The 16127-nt window shown below is 41.2% G+C and overlaps 1 protein-coding gene across 1 annotated transcript in view; it reads right to left on the bottom strand.

Annotated features, from left to right (window-relative positions):
- Positions 1–16127, bottom strand: part of OBSCN (obscurin, cytoskeletal calmodulin and titin-interacting RhoGEF) — a 193346-nt gene that overhangs the window by 94909 nt on the left and 82310 nt on the right. The window contains exons 43-54 of the mRNA XM_086741706.1: positions 15487–15750; positions 14263–14529; positions 12928–13194; positions 11355–11618; positions 10339–10605; positions 9246–9509; positions 5484–5747; positions 4877–5140; positions 4263–4526; positions 3459–3722; positions 1757–2020; positions 106–372 (exon numbers count right to left, since the gene is read on the bottom strand). Coding sequence (XP_086597832.1) covers positions 106–372; positions 1757–2020; positions 3459–3722; positions 4263–4526; positions 4877–5140; positions 5484–5747; positions 9246–9509; positions 10339–10605; positions 11355–11618; positions 12928–13194; positions 14263–14529; positions 15487–15750 — 3180 coding nt within the window. The remainder of the gene's footprint in view (positions 1–105; positions 373–1756; positions 2021–3458; positions 3723–4262; positions 4527–4876; positions 5141–5483; positions 5748–9245; positions 9510–10338; positions 10606–11354; positions 11619–12927; positions 13195–14262; positions 14530–15486; positions 15751–16127) is intronic.

Raw genomic sequence — 16127 nt, 5'->3', positions numbered from 1 at the left:
ACACAAAAGCCCAAGCAAACAGAAAGGGAAGGGGAACAGACCATAGCAGTAGAGACATGAGCAGGTCTAAGGTTTGGAGGACCTTTGTCCCAAGGATTACTTTACCATGCACTGTTAAGGTAGCTGTGGTGGTCTTGTCTCCACACACACAGGTATAATCTCCAGCATCATTCAAGTCTAAATCATGAACTACTAGCTCCACAACGCAGCCCTCCTGTCTCATACTGTACTTCTTGTCCGGGTTGAGGATGCGATGGCCCTTCTTCCACTGGACATGGGCAGATGCCTTGCTGACCTCACAGTGCAAAGTGGCCGTTCCACCTTCTACCGCTTCCTCACTGGTCATTTCTTCTTGGAAAAATGGAGGCACAGCTGAAGGATGCAGGTAAAAAGTATTACAAACTGAGGGTATCTCCAGGGATGGGTGAGAGTAGGAAGTGACAGGGGAAAGTTGTAAAGGCTATGGAAGGGTGAGCATCAGAAGCAAAGAGAGGAAGGAGAAATGAAAATATCCTAGTGGGAATATATACCCTAAACCTTTTGGGTTTATGCTGTCTTCCTACTAGCATAATTGCTCTGTCCTCAAGAGATTTACACCTGCTTTCTACCAGTTTCCATGTAAGAAGAACAAAGAATATAATCTCTGAGCTCCTTAGTTCACACATGTGTTGGTGTCTTCCACAACTTCAGGCCTCTGTACTCTTTTCCTACTTACAGAGCAGCCCTGCTGAGCTCTGGGTCTTGGCACAGCTCCTTACACATCATCATTCCTTCTTCCTTGAGACACCCTTGAAAAGATGCAGCCAGGGCTCACAGATTCTCCTTGACCTCAAAGAAAATCTCCAGATGCTGCTTCCCAGCCTCTCATCTTGTCTCAGAACGTATTTTCCCCACTTAACATAATTCTACTAGCCATTGCAAGTTCTGCCCTTGAAATAAATTTGGTGACCGTAACATACGTCCCTCTGTTAACTAGGTGGGATAATGGGATATTCCACCTGTTAAACAAGGCTGGACATCTCAGATCTCAAACTTATTGTCTCACTCCATAGTAGTGAAGCTGAGTTAAAATATCCAGGCTAGAAATCAGGTTTAGCCTCCTTGATTTGGCATGTTTCCCGTCTCCAGCAGTGTTAAGCTGAAACACCAGTTTGGGTTGCACAGCAACTGATTCTTGCAACAAAATAAGACCAGGAGGAGGTCACAGAAAGAATTTATTCTTCCCTGCTTGGAAAATCATTCTCCCAAAGCAAATCTATCTTTGTGCGTTAGGACAGAGGTTATGGGCACAAAACCCAAGATAAATATAACTCAGTACAGAAGAAATTATAACTAACACAGCCTTATTCTGGATACTGCTTTTTATACTCTATATTACATTAAAATTGTAGGCATTGAGAATGCCAGAAAGGAATGGCAAAGAATGAACAGATTCGTGTTTTTGAGAATAAATGTAGGAAAGGAAAGACAAAAGAGTAGTGGGTTTATATGCTAGGAAAGGAATGCCAGAAGGGAAAGATGAAAGGACAGCAGGTTTGGGCTTAAGGAAAGGAAAAGACAAAAGGATGGCACAGCAGACCAGTATTTCCCAATATACACAGCCTGCAGGTCATCGAGGGCAGGGAATACTATTTCAAAAAGAATGGAAGTTCAGTTAATAAGGTTGAACAAACAGGCATGGAAAACTGAGCACCTGATAGCAGAAGACAGTTAGGAAATTTCCAGTTAGGAAATAGGAGGTGAAGACAATTTTTACCCTGTACTGTTAAGACAGCTGTAGTCTGGTGCTCTCCACACACACAGGTGTAGTCTCCTGCATCCTCCTCAGCTATTTCATGAATCATCAGCTCTGCCTTGGTCCCTTCCTGCCTCATTTGGTATTTCTCACTTGCTCTGAGGATCCTCTGGTCCTTTCGCCACTCCACCGGAGCAGCCTTGGTGAGCTCACAGTGCAGGGCAACTTCTCCACCTTCTTCTGCTTCCTTGTCCTTTAAAACTTCCTTAAAGAGCGGTGGCAGAGCTGAGGGACGCAACACAGAAAAGTGGTCATCAGAAAACCAGAATTAAAATCCTAATTGCTTTTTCATGCTTGGGATTATTTCCCCTCATGCCTCTCTTTTTCAGCCTATTATAAACAGGCCAAGTTCAGAAACTCTGAAAGATTCTTCCTCAAGTGTGATGTGGTTTCACTTACCGTAAGGGATCAGTTCCCTGGGTGTCTGTGGTTTTACATGGTGACAATGTACAGACAATACAGAAAGATCCAGATCTTGAGTCAACAGCTCTCACAAATAACACTACTGGACACAATACTATTTTACCTACACAAAGTGTGATTTCTTGGAGGCTGCTATTGTTACTTTCTGCTTTGTTTTTACCAAAAACTCACAGCTTCAGCTACATGAAAGCAGTCAGATTTCAAAATAAAGCTACTTCTAGTTTTAAACTGAAGTTTGAAGGGCCATTACACATGATAAGATTTCAGATTCTTACTATTGCCCATTTTGGAAATCATAACCCAAAGACAGAACAACCGACAGGAAAACGAATTGTTAACGTTTACCCACAAATGTGCCTTGTGCACAGCTACACAAAGAGTATTCCACAAAAGCCTCAGAAAAAGTCTACGTCTCAGGAAAGTCTAAGGGGAGCCAGAAGTTTTGGGAAAAAAGGCTGGAGAGGACAGAACTGGGTCTTCTTTACCAAGTAAGTTCCTCAGAGCCAAGCACTGTTGTTGTGTTAAAACGGATACTCATTAGTGAGAGGAGAGCAGAATATCAGGTAATGAGATGATTAACATAACACAAGGATTTATTTATGGATTGGTTTATTGGGGGCTAGTAGGATAAAGAAGAGTATAACTGCTGACAACCAGTGTTGCTGGGGTTTTTTTTAATATCTAATTGCCAAGGTAGTCTTGATCCCCACGGACAGAGGTGTAGACCCCTGCATCCTTCAAACCCAGGTTAAGGGTAACTCTTATCTCAACCTGCATTTCTGACTTGCTTAAAGAATCTGATACCCTCAGTAGCAGCCATGGCCAGGTGACACAGCACAGGGACATCTTCTCCTCATTCTTCTCCCCTAAGGAGCCGTGCTTGGAGAGCAGAGGGCTCGTTGGAGACCATACATATGTGTTTCGAACAAAAAATGTGGTTGGCTGAAGTGAACCATGGGGATGAGGCAGGAAAAAGAGCTGGGAAATGTAAATGCCCGAGAAGAGGAGATATGGACAGAAAAAAAATCTCATTTTCTCCTTTTGAAGGGGGACAGATTAATAACTACCCCAAAATTTGCCCTGAGCTATTCTTTCTCAGTAAGAAATGAGCTATATGTAGAATGAATGAAGAGACAGGGGTAAAACCAAAGACAAGTAACTACCCAGGGCAGAAGGAGCTGAATTTGAGTGTGATGTCTATCTCTAGAGCTATTTATCAATTTTAATAAGGTGTTTTTACCATGAACTGTTAAGGTTGCTGTTGTCTTCTGGTCACCACACACACAAGTATAATCTCCAGCGTCTTTTACTTCTAGGTCACGAATAACCAGCTCTGCAGTGGTGCCAGGCTGCCTCATTTGATATTTGTCACTTGCTTTGAGCATTTTAGACCCTATTTTCCACTGCACTGGAGCTGCTTTGGTTAATTCACAACGTAGAGAGACTGATGCTCCTTCTTGGACTTCTTCATTCTTCAGTTCTTCCTTGAAAAGCACTGGCAGGGCTGGGAATGGAAAGTCAGTAGATACTGCATTTAAATTAAGATCTCTGCATTTGCAATCAGTATCATGAATTCTCAACTGAAGTTCAAATCTGGCCAAGTTAGGGTCTTTGGCCATCAAGGATGAGCTTATCACTATGCTCATCTGGAAAACTAAATCCAGCAGTGACAGTAAGGAAAGGACTGCTGAGCTGACAGCTCAAAGTGCAACAGGCTGGATGGATTCAAGGTGCAATTTAAAGAATTTATCACAGGGCCACAGTTTGTAGGGGCAGGACATCTCAGTTGGTCTAACAAGAACACTTCCTAGGTGCTCGTCCCTTAAATTTACAACATAGTAGGTTGTCTGCATGGAGAAATAGTCAGGTCCTCAGCTCCTTCATCAGCAAAATGAGACCAAAGTTAAATGTCAGAACAAGAAATTCTCCTTCCCTGAAAGCAAATTATTTTGTAGGGAAAAGCTGATAGGTGAGCACTTTGTACACTAATAGGATGTTTCAAAGAAACAAAAAAAATTAACAGCCATCTGCAAGATGAATTTACCATTCACTGTCAGAGAAGCTGTGGTGTGTTGGTCTCCACACACACAGGTGTAATCTCCCGCATCCTGTAGCTCTAGCTCACAAATTTCCAGCTCAGCAAGGGCATTATCCTGCCGCATGATGTATTTTTCACTTGCCCTGAGTATTTTGTTTCCTTTCTTCCATGACACAGCTGCAGCCTTGGTCAACTCACAGCGCAGAGTGGCTGTTTGGCTTTCCATGGCTTGCAGGTCCTTCAGTTCTTCTTTGAAAAGTGGAGGCAGGGCTGAAAGTCACAAAACGGACAAAGGACATTAAAAATGACACATGGCACACAGATGATGGGGGGATGGGATGGAACAGAAGTAGAGAACAGAATGGGACGGAACAGAAGTAGAGAACATTTTAGAGTGGAAAAAGTTTCCTTTCCTCATAATTCTGGGACATTGGACAAACCAATAGACAGAAACAGAAAAGTAGCATGGATGCAAACAAGTCTTAGAGACAGCTTACAAATTTAAAGAAACAAATTCAGCCACAGGTGAACACACAACCAATAGCAACCAATGCACAACCAATAGCAATGAGAGGGTAGAGAAAACCACAATAATACAGATATTTGGATATGTTTTTTACCATGCACTATCAAGGCAGCTGTTGTCTCCTGCTCTCCACACACACAAGTGTATTTTCCAGCATCTTTCAATTCTACGTCGTGGATAAGCAGCTTCATGACCGTGCCCTCCTGTCTCATTTTGTATTTGTCGCTGACTTTGAGCAAATTGCTTCCCTTTCTCCACTCTACTTGACCAGCCTTGGTCAGCTCACAGCGCAGAGTGGCTGCTTGCCCTTCCGTTACTTCCTCGTCCTTCAGGCTTTCCTTGATGCGTGCAGGCAGCGCTGAGGACGCAATGGACAGAGGGTTAAAACGGGGCAGCAAACACAGCCTCCTAGTGAAGGACAGGCGTGGGAGAAGGAGAGGAGAGTGCAACAGTGAGGAGCTGTCTTCGGGCCTGATCTCACATCTACTTTAGGGATCAGGTCCTGAAACCCCTTTGTATTAGGAACTGGGAGGAAGGTTTTTCCCTTAAATCATAAAACACAAAGTAATTCTCATGACTATGACATGCAAAGTCAGACTCAGAGGAACTATGCAGAGATAACAATGAACATGGAGGAAAAATTCAAGAATTCAAACCATAAGCTTGATAAATGAGGACATCTAGATGAAATTGGTCATTACCATGCACTGCTAAAGCAGCTGTGGACTGCTTATCCCCACACACGCAGGTGTAATCACCAGCATCATTCTCATTCAGATTATGGATCACCAGTTCCGCAGTGACATCCTTCTGTCTCATTTTGTATTTCTCGCTAGGTTTGAGGACTATGTGTCCCTTCTTCCACTCCACTGAAGCGGTCTTGGTCAGCTCACAGCGCAGAGTGACTACTTCACCCTCTGTGGCTTCCTCATTTCTTAACTCTTCTTTGAAGAGAGCAGGAAGAGCTGAGAAACAAAGGAGCAAACATATTCATGATATGCAATTCTTTGCCACCAAAAAAAAAATGAACTTGATGTTTACCGATATCTGTCCATGCCTAGTTATTGGCATGGGGATCACCTCATAGAAGGAAGATAATAATTTGTGTCACAGCCACAAAAGGGTCTCAAATAGTGGGTAGATTTGCTCATGGCTTTAGAGATGCATGTAGAATAAACAGAAAAACCTAAAGGAAGAAAAGAAAAGGCTTTACCTTACTTGTGAATGATGCCTACAGACCTAGCCTGAGAGTTAGAATGAGGCTGAAGAACAGAATCAGAGAGACCTCTTGAAATTTCCTGGGTAATAATAAAAAGGAAAAAGAAGGTCGATATCTCCGTTGTGGAAATCTGCTGTAAGACCTTCACACCAGGAAGTTCAAGTTCCCTTTCGGAAAGAATGGTAGAACCATTCAGAACATCAGACTGGACGGTAATGTGGAAATATGTACCATGGGAGCAACAGGATGGGACGATGTCTGCTAAATCTTTGGAATGGAGAGGGGACCACTTTTGGATACAGAATAGATATGAAAGATCAGGAAAGGAAGATCTCTAATTCCTGACTTTGACCAGCGAGAAACAAACATTTGAGAACACAGATGTAGAGGAAAAATGGGCAGATACCAATTATGAGGCAGGAGAGCTTATGGATTTTAGGACAAGTAATGATGGAGAAGAGCAAAAGGAAATTCTGTAGGCAATAAGAAAGCAAGATTCAGTAATTCAATGATTGTTACTTATGACCAAGCAGAAGCAAACTTAAAAGGACAAGGTAGTTTACCAGAGCAGAATGCTTCTCAAAGAAACAATATTAAGGGTATAATTACACAGACTGCCTCACTCCAAGGACCATCAGGAATAGCCCAAGACATGAATTCTTCAATGTCCTGAAACTCAAGAGATCTATAAAATATGTGAGGTTTAGATGAGTGCAAAAGAAAGACTACAGAATGTAGAGGAAAAACCAGAAAGCCTGAGTTCTCAACATGTTTCAAGAAGGTCAGGGGCAATTCTTTGTTCCTGGACTCTGCCACCTCATGGACAGAGAGACCAACATTAAAGAAGGGCTGAAAGGTAATCTGCAAAAGAATGTTGACCTCAAATGTCTTCAGACACAGCTGACTGCTCCATGTGGTGTTATCTAGCAACTGGGTGGTGAGATCGCTACTCCAGGAGTTTCCATGTCCTCTGCTCACAGTTCAACTTGAGGCTTTTGGCTGTATCAGAAAATTAGCATGCAAATCCCAAGAAACTTGTCCAGCTTGAACTAGAAAGAAGTAGAAATAATACAATGACATTCTGTAGGTAGATTAGAAGGAAGAAAAACAACACGGGAATTGTACAAACTTTCAGGAATGTAAACTGATGGTAGGTAGCATGGGGGAAGGTGAACAGTTTAATTCCTTCTTCTTCTTTAATATTTAAAGTTTAATGATAGCTAAGGAAGTAATAGGAATTCTGGCTAGGATAAGAAAAAAATGGATTAGAGAACATTTAAATAAATTGAATATTCTCAAAGCATCTTCATGTGATGAAATTTGTCCTGGACTACTTAAGGTACCAATTATTGAAAATTAACGGTTACACTGGAGAAATCAAAGAGAATGGGTGATGTTTCACAAGCGTTGAAAAAAATGGAAACTCAGAGGTGGAAAAGATCTTCCCAAGAGCTTTGGTTTTTGTGAAGGATTGGACCAGTGTAATATTTGTTGACATAGGCTGATGAACTACCTTGATTTTAGTAAAGCTTTTACTTTAACTACAGTAGGAAGCACTATTAGTTTGAAAACCACAGTCAAAGAATATATAGCTGTGATTTACACTCACAATGAAAAAAAAAAAAAAAAGAGTTGTGGAGAGTTCCTCAGTGCTCTGGAGCCCAGTATTACTCAGCATTTTCTTTAGTGGCTTGGACTATGAAAGGCAGGGTAGTCATTAACTTTGCAGATGATCTCAAGCTGGGAAGAGAGAGAAGCTGAGAGAACTTTGTTAAACAGGACTAGGATCTAGAAGACCTTGATGGAACACCAGTGAAAAAATAGGCTACAATTCAGCAAGGGCAGGTGCAAAATACTATATTTAGGAACAATTAACAACACAAATAGAAGATGGGGAAAAATAGGCAGCAGATTTGCAGAGAGAGATTTGGTGTTAGAAGAAATCATGGAGCAAATGTAAATAAAAATGCAATTCTGATGCGAATAAAGAAACCATCATAATAGGGATCTATAAAATGGAGTGTCATATGCAAGACACATGAATTCCTTCCATCCTGCTCCAACCTGGCAAAGCCTCAGATGGAGCACTGTCATCTGCTTTTAGCCACCACACTTTTAGAAAGATGTGGATCAACTGTAGAAGATCCAGAAAGAAACAAAGATGAGCAGAAGACTGGAAAACATGATCTATGAAGAAAGAGTGAAAGGACTGAAGGTGCTTACTCCAGAAAAGAGAAGACAGAAGGGAGACATGATAAAAGTTTTAAAATCTGTAAAGCAGTTTCACAGAGAGGAAAATAATAAGTATTTCTCAATTTCTACAGGGCAAGAAGTAATGAAGAAAAAAGATTTTTGTTGGCATTAGGAAGAACTTTCTGGCAGTAATGATAGCTAGGCAGTGGAATGAGTGTCCAGAGGAACTGCAGATTCTCCACCACTGGAGGTTTTTAAGTGCAGGCTAGGTAGGGGTGATGGTGATTTGGGGCTCAAGGATGGACTAGGTGACCTGTAGAGGTCCTTTCCAATTCTATTTTCCATGGTTAAATTGGAAGTTCAAGGTTGAAGTCAGCCTTGTTTTACTGGTAAATATGAAGAAAAAAAGATCTGGGTAGTAAAGCAAAGCGATCAACTCATTGACCTATTGACATTCAAGGTGAGAAAGATGGCTGAAACTACTTCCTACTGTCCTGTGTTTATAGTGGAAATAAAGTTGCCCTCTCTTCCAAGGAAAGTTGGCAGATGAATTTGAGGACTGTGAATTACTCTCACGATATAATACTTGATCCTTGGTCAGTTATTATAGAAAGGTCGCACTGAATCAAGTTTTGTTTGCATTATTCTGAATTATCTCTCAAATCCTAATGTAACTTGAAATCTAAGATCACTCATTTTAAGAAATGTGAATGTTCCTGCTGCTCCATCTCTCTAGGTTGAAGTCAAAAGTAAGAAAAACAGAAGAAAAATGCAAGCATGTGGCATCCTTCAGCCTTCAGTGTGGTGCAGAGCAGTACAGCCGTACACCCACAACAAGGAGAAGAAAACAGGGAAAATGTTAATAAAATAAAATGGAACTTCAATTCTATTTAGAATTAGATCAAAATCACAATAACAGTAAGAAAATCTGTTACTGATAGAACTAATGGTGTCAAGATTAGAGAAAGAACTCATTGTGTGTCAGTATTGAGGGTACTAGAGGAGATAGGAGGAACAGCACACAAAAATTTCTCATTAATGTTTTCTTTACCATGCACTGTCAATGCTGCAGTTGTCTTCTCGTCTCCACACACACAGGTATACTCCCCAGCATCCTTGACTTCTAAAGCATGGATGAGCAGTTGCGCTGTAGTACCTTCCTGTCTCATAGTGTATTTTTCACTCGATTTGAGTACTTTGTGTTTCTTTTTCCACTCCACGGAGGCAGCCCTAGATAGCTCACATTGTAGCGTGGCTGTTCCGCCTTCTGTAGCTTCTTCATTCTTCATCTCTTTCTTGAAGCGTGCAGGCAAGGCTGAGGAGTTCAAAATGAGCAGAATGCATGACCATGGCAGCTATCCAAGTATTCATCTGTGGTCTGTTGACCACGTGTGAAAAGCAAACCCTTCCCTAATCAAACAGGATTGATAACCACTCTGGGAACCTATCGACGGTTACTTTGGAAAGCTGGAAAACACCTTATTCATAAGTCAGAGCTTTTTTTTATGGTATGGTCTACGGCATGGAGAAACACACCAGTCTCAACTTCAGACTCTGCAAGACTGAGCCCTACCTTACTTTGGGTATCGCCTACCACAATGTAAAACAAAGCCCAACTAGAGTGTCTAAGTACTATCACAACACAACTCATCACTGAAAAAGTTCATAAATGAAACTATATCTGAGGCATCAATCTCACTTTTCCATGAGATTTCTTCTCGGATAGTGGTCTAGCAGAACTTGACTGTTAAATTATTCTGAAACACAGAAAACTGTATGGAAAATATCTCACCACCAAATTGAACATTCTCAACTTTAGAATTGTAGCGTCTTTGCAAGTGACATCACAATAATATGATTTTCCTTTTTTAGCAACTTACTACTAAACATGGGCATCAAAGGAATGAGTTCGTACCAAGATGAATATCTGAAATTTTTGCAATGAACACCTGATTTGTGCCTGCTACTGACCAGTGCATTCAGGCATTTATGCCCATGTCCAACCACATGTTGCTAAATCCATTAGAAACAGGGCTGCAATTTCAAAGCTGGTACTACCGTGCTCTTAAAAAAAAACCAACCAACCAAACAAAAAAAACCAGGTTGAAAAAATGCACTTAATTTGATTTTTTTTTTTTTTTTACCATTCACTTTTAGCGCAGCGGTGGTTTTCTGATCTCCATAACAGCATGTGTAATCTCCAGCATCTGTCAGATCTAAATCACGGACCACCAGCTCAGCAATTGTGCCCTCACATCTCATGGTGAACTTCTCATTTGTCTCCAGGGCTCTGTCTCCTTTCCTCCATTCCACGGCAGTTGCGGGCTTGTTCAGTTCGCAGCAGAAAGTGGCCGTTCCATTTTCTGTGGCTTCCACATTCTTCAACTCTTTTTTAAAATGCGGAGGAAGGGCTGAAGATCACAGGTGAAGAGATAGCACTTTAAAATTGAGGAAATACTGTGTCTTGACTGCTCCACTGGATTAAAACCCTTTAATCTCTAAAAGTTTTAGAGCCTGAGAGGCAAATGATGATTTCAAGGGCATCCCTGCCTTATGCTTTGCAGCACACCACATTCAGCATGTCACAACTGAGTTGGAAATCAGTGTTGTAAAACTTTAATTTCAGTACTGGAAGGTATGCTTTAAAGGCATTTTAAGATCTAAATAAGAGAAAGCTGATTCCAAACTTTCAAGGAACTACACACAGCTCTGTCTTAAGATCAGATGAACAATTAAAATGAACACTATGCTATTTAAAATTCCAGGCAGCAATGTGTCATTCTCACCTGCCTTTCTCAGTTGTTATCGTAACAGAGCACCTTTCAATTCCATTCAAGAAAAACAAGAGAAATTTCACTGATATGGCCTAAAGAATGAATTAATGGAAATACTGCAAGTATTCCATAATTCTATTTATGACTTCATCAAGGTCTTCATTATCTGCTACCAGGTTCCACTAACAGGAAAGAGCAGGGACTGAAAAGACTGTATGATGGTACTTATCAGTCCCAAGTGAAGGACTTTCAGTAAGATATTCCCAGTAGTTGACACAGCTGTCATAAAAACTTAAAATAATTGATGGAATCAAGACCAGTTTGTGATCCTGCATGAGATCACGGATGATAAAGCAGAAAATCCCTATTAAACTTATGTATTTTACCATGCACTCTCAGGGATGCAGTGGTCGTCCTGTCTCCACACACACACGTGTAATCTCCCGCATCTTGTTCCTCCAGGTTGTGGATGGTCAGCTCAGCAATGGTATCCTTCAATCTCATTTTGTACTTCTCGCTAGGCTTGAGCACCTTTTTCCCTTTCCTCCACTCCACCGGAGCGGGTTTAGTTAGCTCACACTGCAGAAGAGCCGTCCCATTTTCTGTGGCTTCCATATTGACAAGTTCTTTTTTGAACAGCGCAGGCAAAGCTATGGGATGTGATATAGACAGAGAGTACATCAAAACCATTAACCAGACCTTGAGGAAATTAGGACTGGGTCCTGAGGTCAGTCCTTCACTATTACAGGAAAGCAAATTATATAGTCTTGAAAAATGTGTCTTTTAGAAAACTACTGCAGGCTCTTACAGGGATAACTGCCATCATGACCTGCCTCTGATGTTGACTTGTGCAGCATGTTCATCATTTCCCAGCTGCTTCTAGTAGTCCTGTCTACCTTATTTAGTCTGAAATAATCTGTGTTGAACATTAATGACCTGACTTCTGATTGAAAGTCATCGCCCCGGATGATGGCATCGCCCTGGAGATCTCTACCTTTCCTGACACCATAATTTATCTTTCTGGTTCAGAAAAAAAAATAATAATTGTAATAACTTCAGGTGCACCTCTAGGCCATAATGTCCAAGGACATAATGGCTCTAACAGCAGGAATATGGGGTTTTTTTTAGCAACATTCAGCAAGTAGCCTTGTGGCGTGTCACCAAATTAAAAAAGAAACAGCCTGCACAGGGAAGAAAGTGCCAGCTCAGAAGAGGGGAGGAACAGAAGTACCTCCAGCTGGGAGAAAGAACAGGAAGTAAAAGCATGCAGAAAACCTCAGAGAAGACAGTTTTGCCCTTGTCCTTAGAAGTATCTTATCTTTAAGCTGTATCTCAAATATAAACTATTATTTCATCTTTTGGAACTATATACGAACTGCCTCTGCTGGAAGGGCAACCAAAGCTTGTCGCTATGCCCCATGGCAGAGGCAAGAACAAAACCTGTCTCACTTCTCCCTAAATCAGGACCTGCAGAATAATGGTTGGGTGGGTTTTTTTTGTTTTGGAAATTGCTATTTTCTCGGCAGAATATATCATAGTCCCACAAAGGAGGACAGTCATTCATTCCTGAATGGAAAAACCTCTCACTAACTGAGCTCAGCGTTTTTAAAGAACTTTCCTTCCAGTTAAGCACCAAAATCCACTGACTTCAGTGGGACGCAAGGACAAACCCTCTGAGAACAAGCTTGCTGCTAGAGGTTTGCTCACTCTTGGCCTTACATACAGGTGCCTTTTTCACTTTTAAAAAGTGTAGACTAAGATGACAAATTCTCACAGCTCTTCTTTACTTTGCTATAAAGCCACCAGTTTCAAACTGACAGTGGGAGATGGGATGAAACACAGCCAGCAAAGCAAGAAAACGCTGCAGAATCAAAACGTCAAAGCAAGTGGGAAAGAGACCTCAGAGAAAAGGGATCTCCCTGAGATACTGCTATCATAACGGAGAACGGCTTTTTTTACCATGGACTGTCAAGACAGCTGTGGTCTTCTGATCTCCACACACACAGGTGTATTCTCCTGTATCTTCTACCTCCAGATCTCGGATCAACAGTTCTGCAGCGGTATCTTCTTGTCTCATCCTATACTTATCACTTGGTTTGAGTGTCTTGTCCCCTTTTTTCCACTCCACGGGGACACCGACCTTGCTCAGCTCACAGCGCAGGGCGGCTGTTGCACCATCTGTGGCTTCTCTGTTCTTCAATCCTTCTTTGAAAAATGCAGGCAAAGCTGAAGGACAGCAATATAAGCAGTGAGATGTAGTGCTCCAAAGAGTTAAAATTAAACATTGATGTTTAATTTTCCTTTTCCCTTTTATCTTGAACTGATATATCAACACGATAACACAGATTCTCAATAGTCTCCATGAATGAGGAAAGAAAAGTCATCACCAGAAAAGGATTCAATACTTGCAGTAATCCATAGAGATATTTTACATGTACTCAGAGTCACAAATCAATACAGACACAAGAAGAAAACCCATTTTTTTTCCTGTGAAATTCTAAGGAAAAAGAATAAATACTAATTTGAAATTTCTGGAAAAAAAATTGGTTTTCTCATACGACTTTTTAAACCATAACGGGAGAATGTTTGCTTTGTTTTCACATAGTTAAGCAAATGAAAAGACATTGCCCATTAAAAAAATGAAACGCTGGAGTTTCATTCTCAATGTCAACTTGAAATGAAATTGTTCATTTCAATACATGGAGCAAGCATTTTCACCTGAACTGACATATCCTTTCAAACACGTCAGTTGCAGTAAAAATCAAAGTTCTCCCTGAGAATGGTCGTCTCTCAGAAGGTTTGGGCTTGCTTTACACAGGAGAGCAACTGAATGCAACAACAACTGGCCCACAGGTATAAAAGCACCTTGTTGTCCCAAGAATGGAGTATGGGAATAAGATTCCAGGGAATAACCTAACTTTTGGGAATTTTATGAAACCTTAAAATGTCTAGGTCATAGTCCTTTCCAGGCAACCCATTCTAATGGCCTTAAGCATAATGAGGGGTTTAATAAAGAAAATTTCAAGGGGAAAAGCAAAATGATGGACCCTAATTAAAATGGTAGCAGCACACTTGGTTGCTGTACGTTTCTCTGAGCTTGCACACCGATATCCCACTTGTGCCCTACACCCTGGCTGCACAGACGCCAATGGGAGCACTTCACTAGCACCAGTGAGCTGTGGATAAGGGTCTGGCAGAAATAAAAGAAATGGTAGGGCAACCAGATGTCTGTCCAAATGAACAGAGAAAACAGGATAGTTACTTCTAGCACGTGTCTTGTTATGTTTGTTTTACCATGTACTGTTAAAACTGCCATAGTCTGCTGGTCTCCGCACACACAGGAATAATTTCCAGCATCCGTCATGTCAAGATTTTGGATTACAAGCTCAGCGACGACACCTTCACGTTTCATTTTATACTTGTCACTTGATTTGAGGGTCTTGAGTCCCTTCTTCCACTCCACGTTAGCAGCAGCCTTGTTCAGCTCACAGTGCAGAGAGACGCTTTTACCTTCTGTGGCTTCTTCATCTGTCAGTTCTTTGGTGAAAAGGGCAGGCAGGACTGCAGAGTAAATGCAATACGGACACAGCATCAAAGCTGAGAAAGCCTAACCCATCATCTACTCGCTTTCTTCTCTTATCTCCCTGAACCTGCCTGTCACTGAAGGCACAAGACCTTCTTCACACTCCAGGATTTTGTTCCATTTTTTAACATTTCAAAAGACATTTCTGTCTGAGTTTTAATTTTTTGTCTTCATACTTTAAAACTTGCTTTAAAAGCAAGTTGGTCTATCTGCAAACTTAGTTAACAAGCCATCTATCCTTTACTTTATATACCATAAAATCAAAGGGGTAAAATTAGAAGCTGTATTTCAGTATGAGACCCAAAGCATTTTGTCTCCTTTGAGAAAAAACAACAGTTCTACAGAAACGCCTGAATCATAGAATGATTTGGGTTGGAAGGGACCTTCAAAGGCCATCCAGCCCAACCCCCCTGCAAGGAGCAGGGACACCCCCAACCAGATCAGGTTGCTCAGAGCCCCGTCCAACCTGGCCTTGAATGTTTCCAGGGATAAAACCAAAATGTGTAAAAAAGGAGCATTAAAAGGCAATTTTTTCATTAAGGTAGTCCTTGTGTAGCATCATACATTGATGAAAATTTGTTCCTCTTAGGAGCAACAAATGTAACAGCTTAAGTTGCAAAAAGTAAATATTATTTTGACTTTTAGGTCAATCCCTATGGGAGAATCTTTAAACAAGCAGCTATACTGATCTAGAGAGGCTGTGTTGAGTTGGGGACCTGTACTCCACTTGTCATTTGAACATAGCACCTAGGAAGACAAATAGCATATCAAGAGGCCATCAGGTGAAAGGAGAGAAAGAGAAGGAAACAGGATAGAAAAATTAATCAGCAGAGAGGAGGATAGAAAGTATACACGGATCAGATGAAACAGGAGAAAAAGAGGAGATTTTGGAATTATACAGGTACTTGGGACACGTGTTGAGAATTTCTTTTTACCATTTACTGTCAAAGCAGCTGTAGTCTGTTGATCTCCACATACACAGCTGTAATCACCAGCATCTGCCAAATCCAAATCCTGGATAGTCAGCTCCACAAAGGGACCTTCCTGTTCTATTTTGTACTTTTCACTTGGCTTGAGGACCTTATTCCCCTTTCTCCACTCAACCGGGGCTGACTTGCTCAGTTTACATTGGAAAGTGATTGCCTCTCCCTCTGTAGCTTCCTTGTTCAACATTTCTTCTTGGAAGAGGATAGGCAAGGCTGAAGGATGCAACACCAATAGAGAAGGAATCAGGACTAGAACAAAATGAACTGGACTCTTCTATAAGTTACTGGACTGCAGCGCATACATTTAACCAAAAATGCACTACTGCTAGGCGGATACAGTAGAAAGGGGGATAAAAGCTCCTAGACTAGAGAGAAATAAATTAAGCAATATACAACATAGCTGTGCTGTCTCAAAAAAAAAAAAAAAAAAAAAAAAAGAAGGACAAGGGAATATTCTCTAATAGGGGGACTCTGGCATCACAGAGCTGAGAACATGAGACCTCTAAGAAATCACACTAACCAGGCTTCGAATGACCAGCAAATGCTGTTAAATACACTAAATGTGGGGCTTAATGAGAAACATGGGTAGA

Source organism: Chlamydotis macqueenii, chromosome 2, assembly GCF_036417535.1.
Source record: "Chlamydotis macqueenii isolate bChlMac1 chromosome 2, bChlMac1.mat, whole genome shotgun sequence".
NCBI classification, from domain to species: domain Eukaryota; kingdom Metazoa; phylum Chordata; class Aves; order Otidiformes; family Otididae; genus Chlamydotis; species Chlamydotis macqueenii.
Note: the sequence above shows the minus strand (reverse complement) of the source record. Positions and strands in the feature narration are given on the sequence as shown.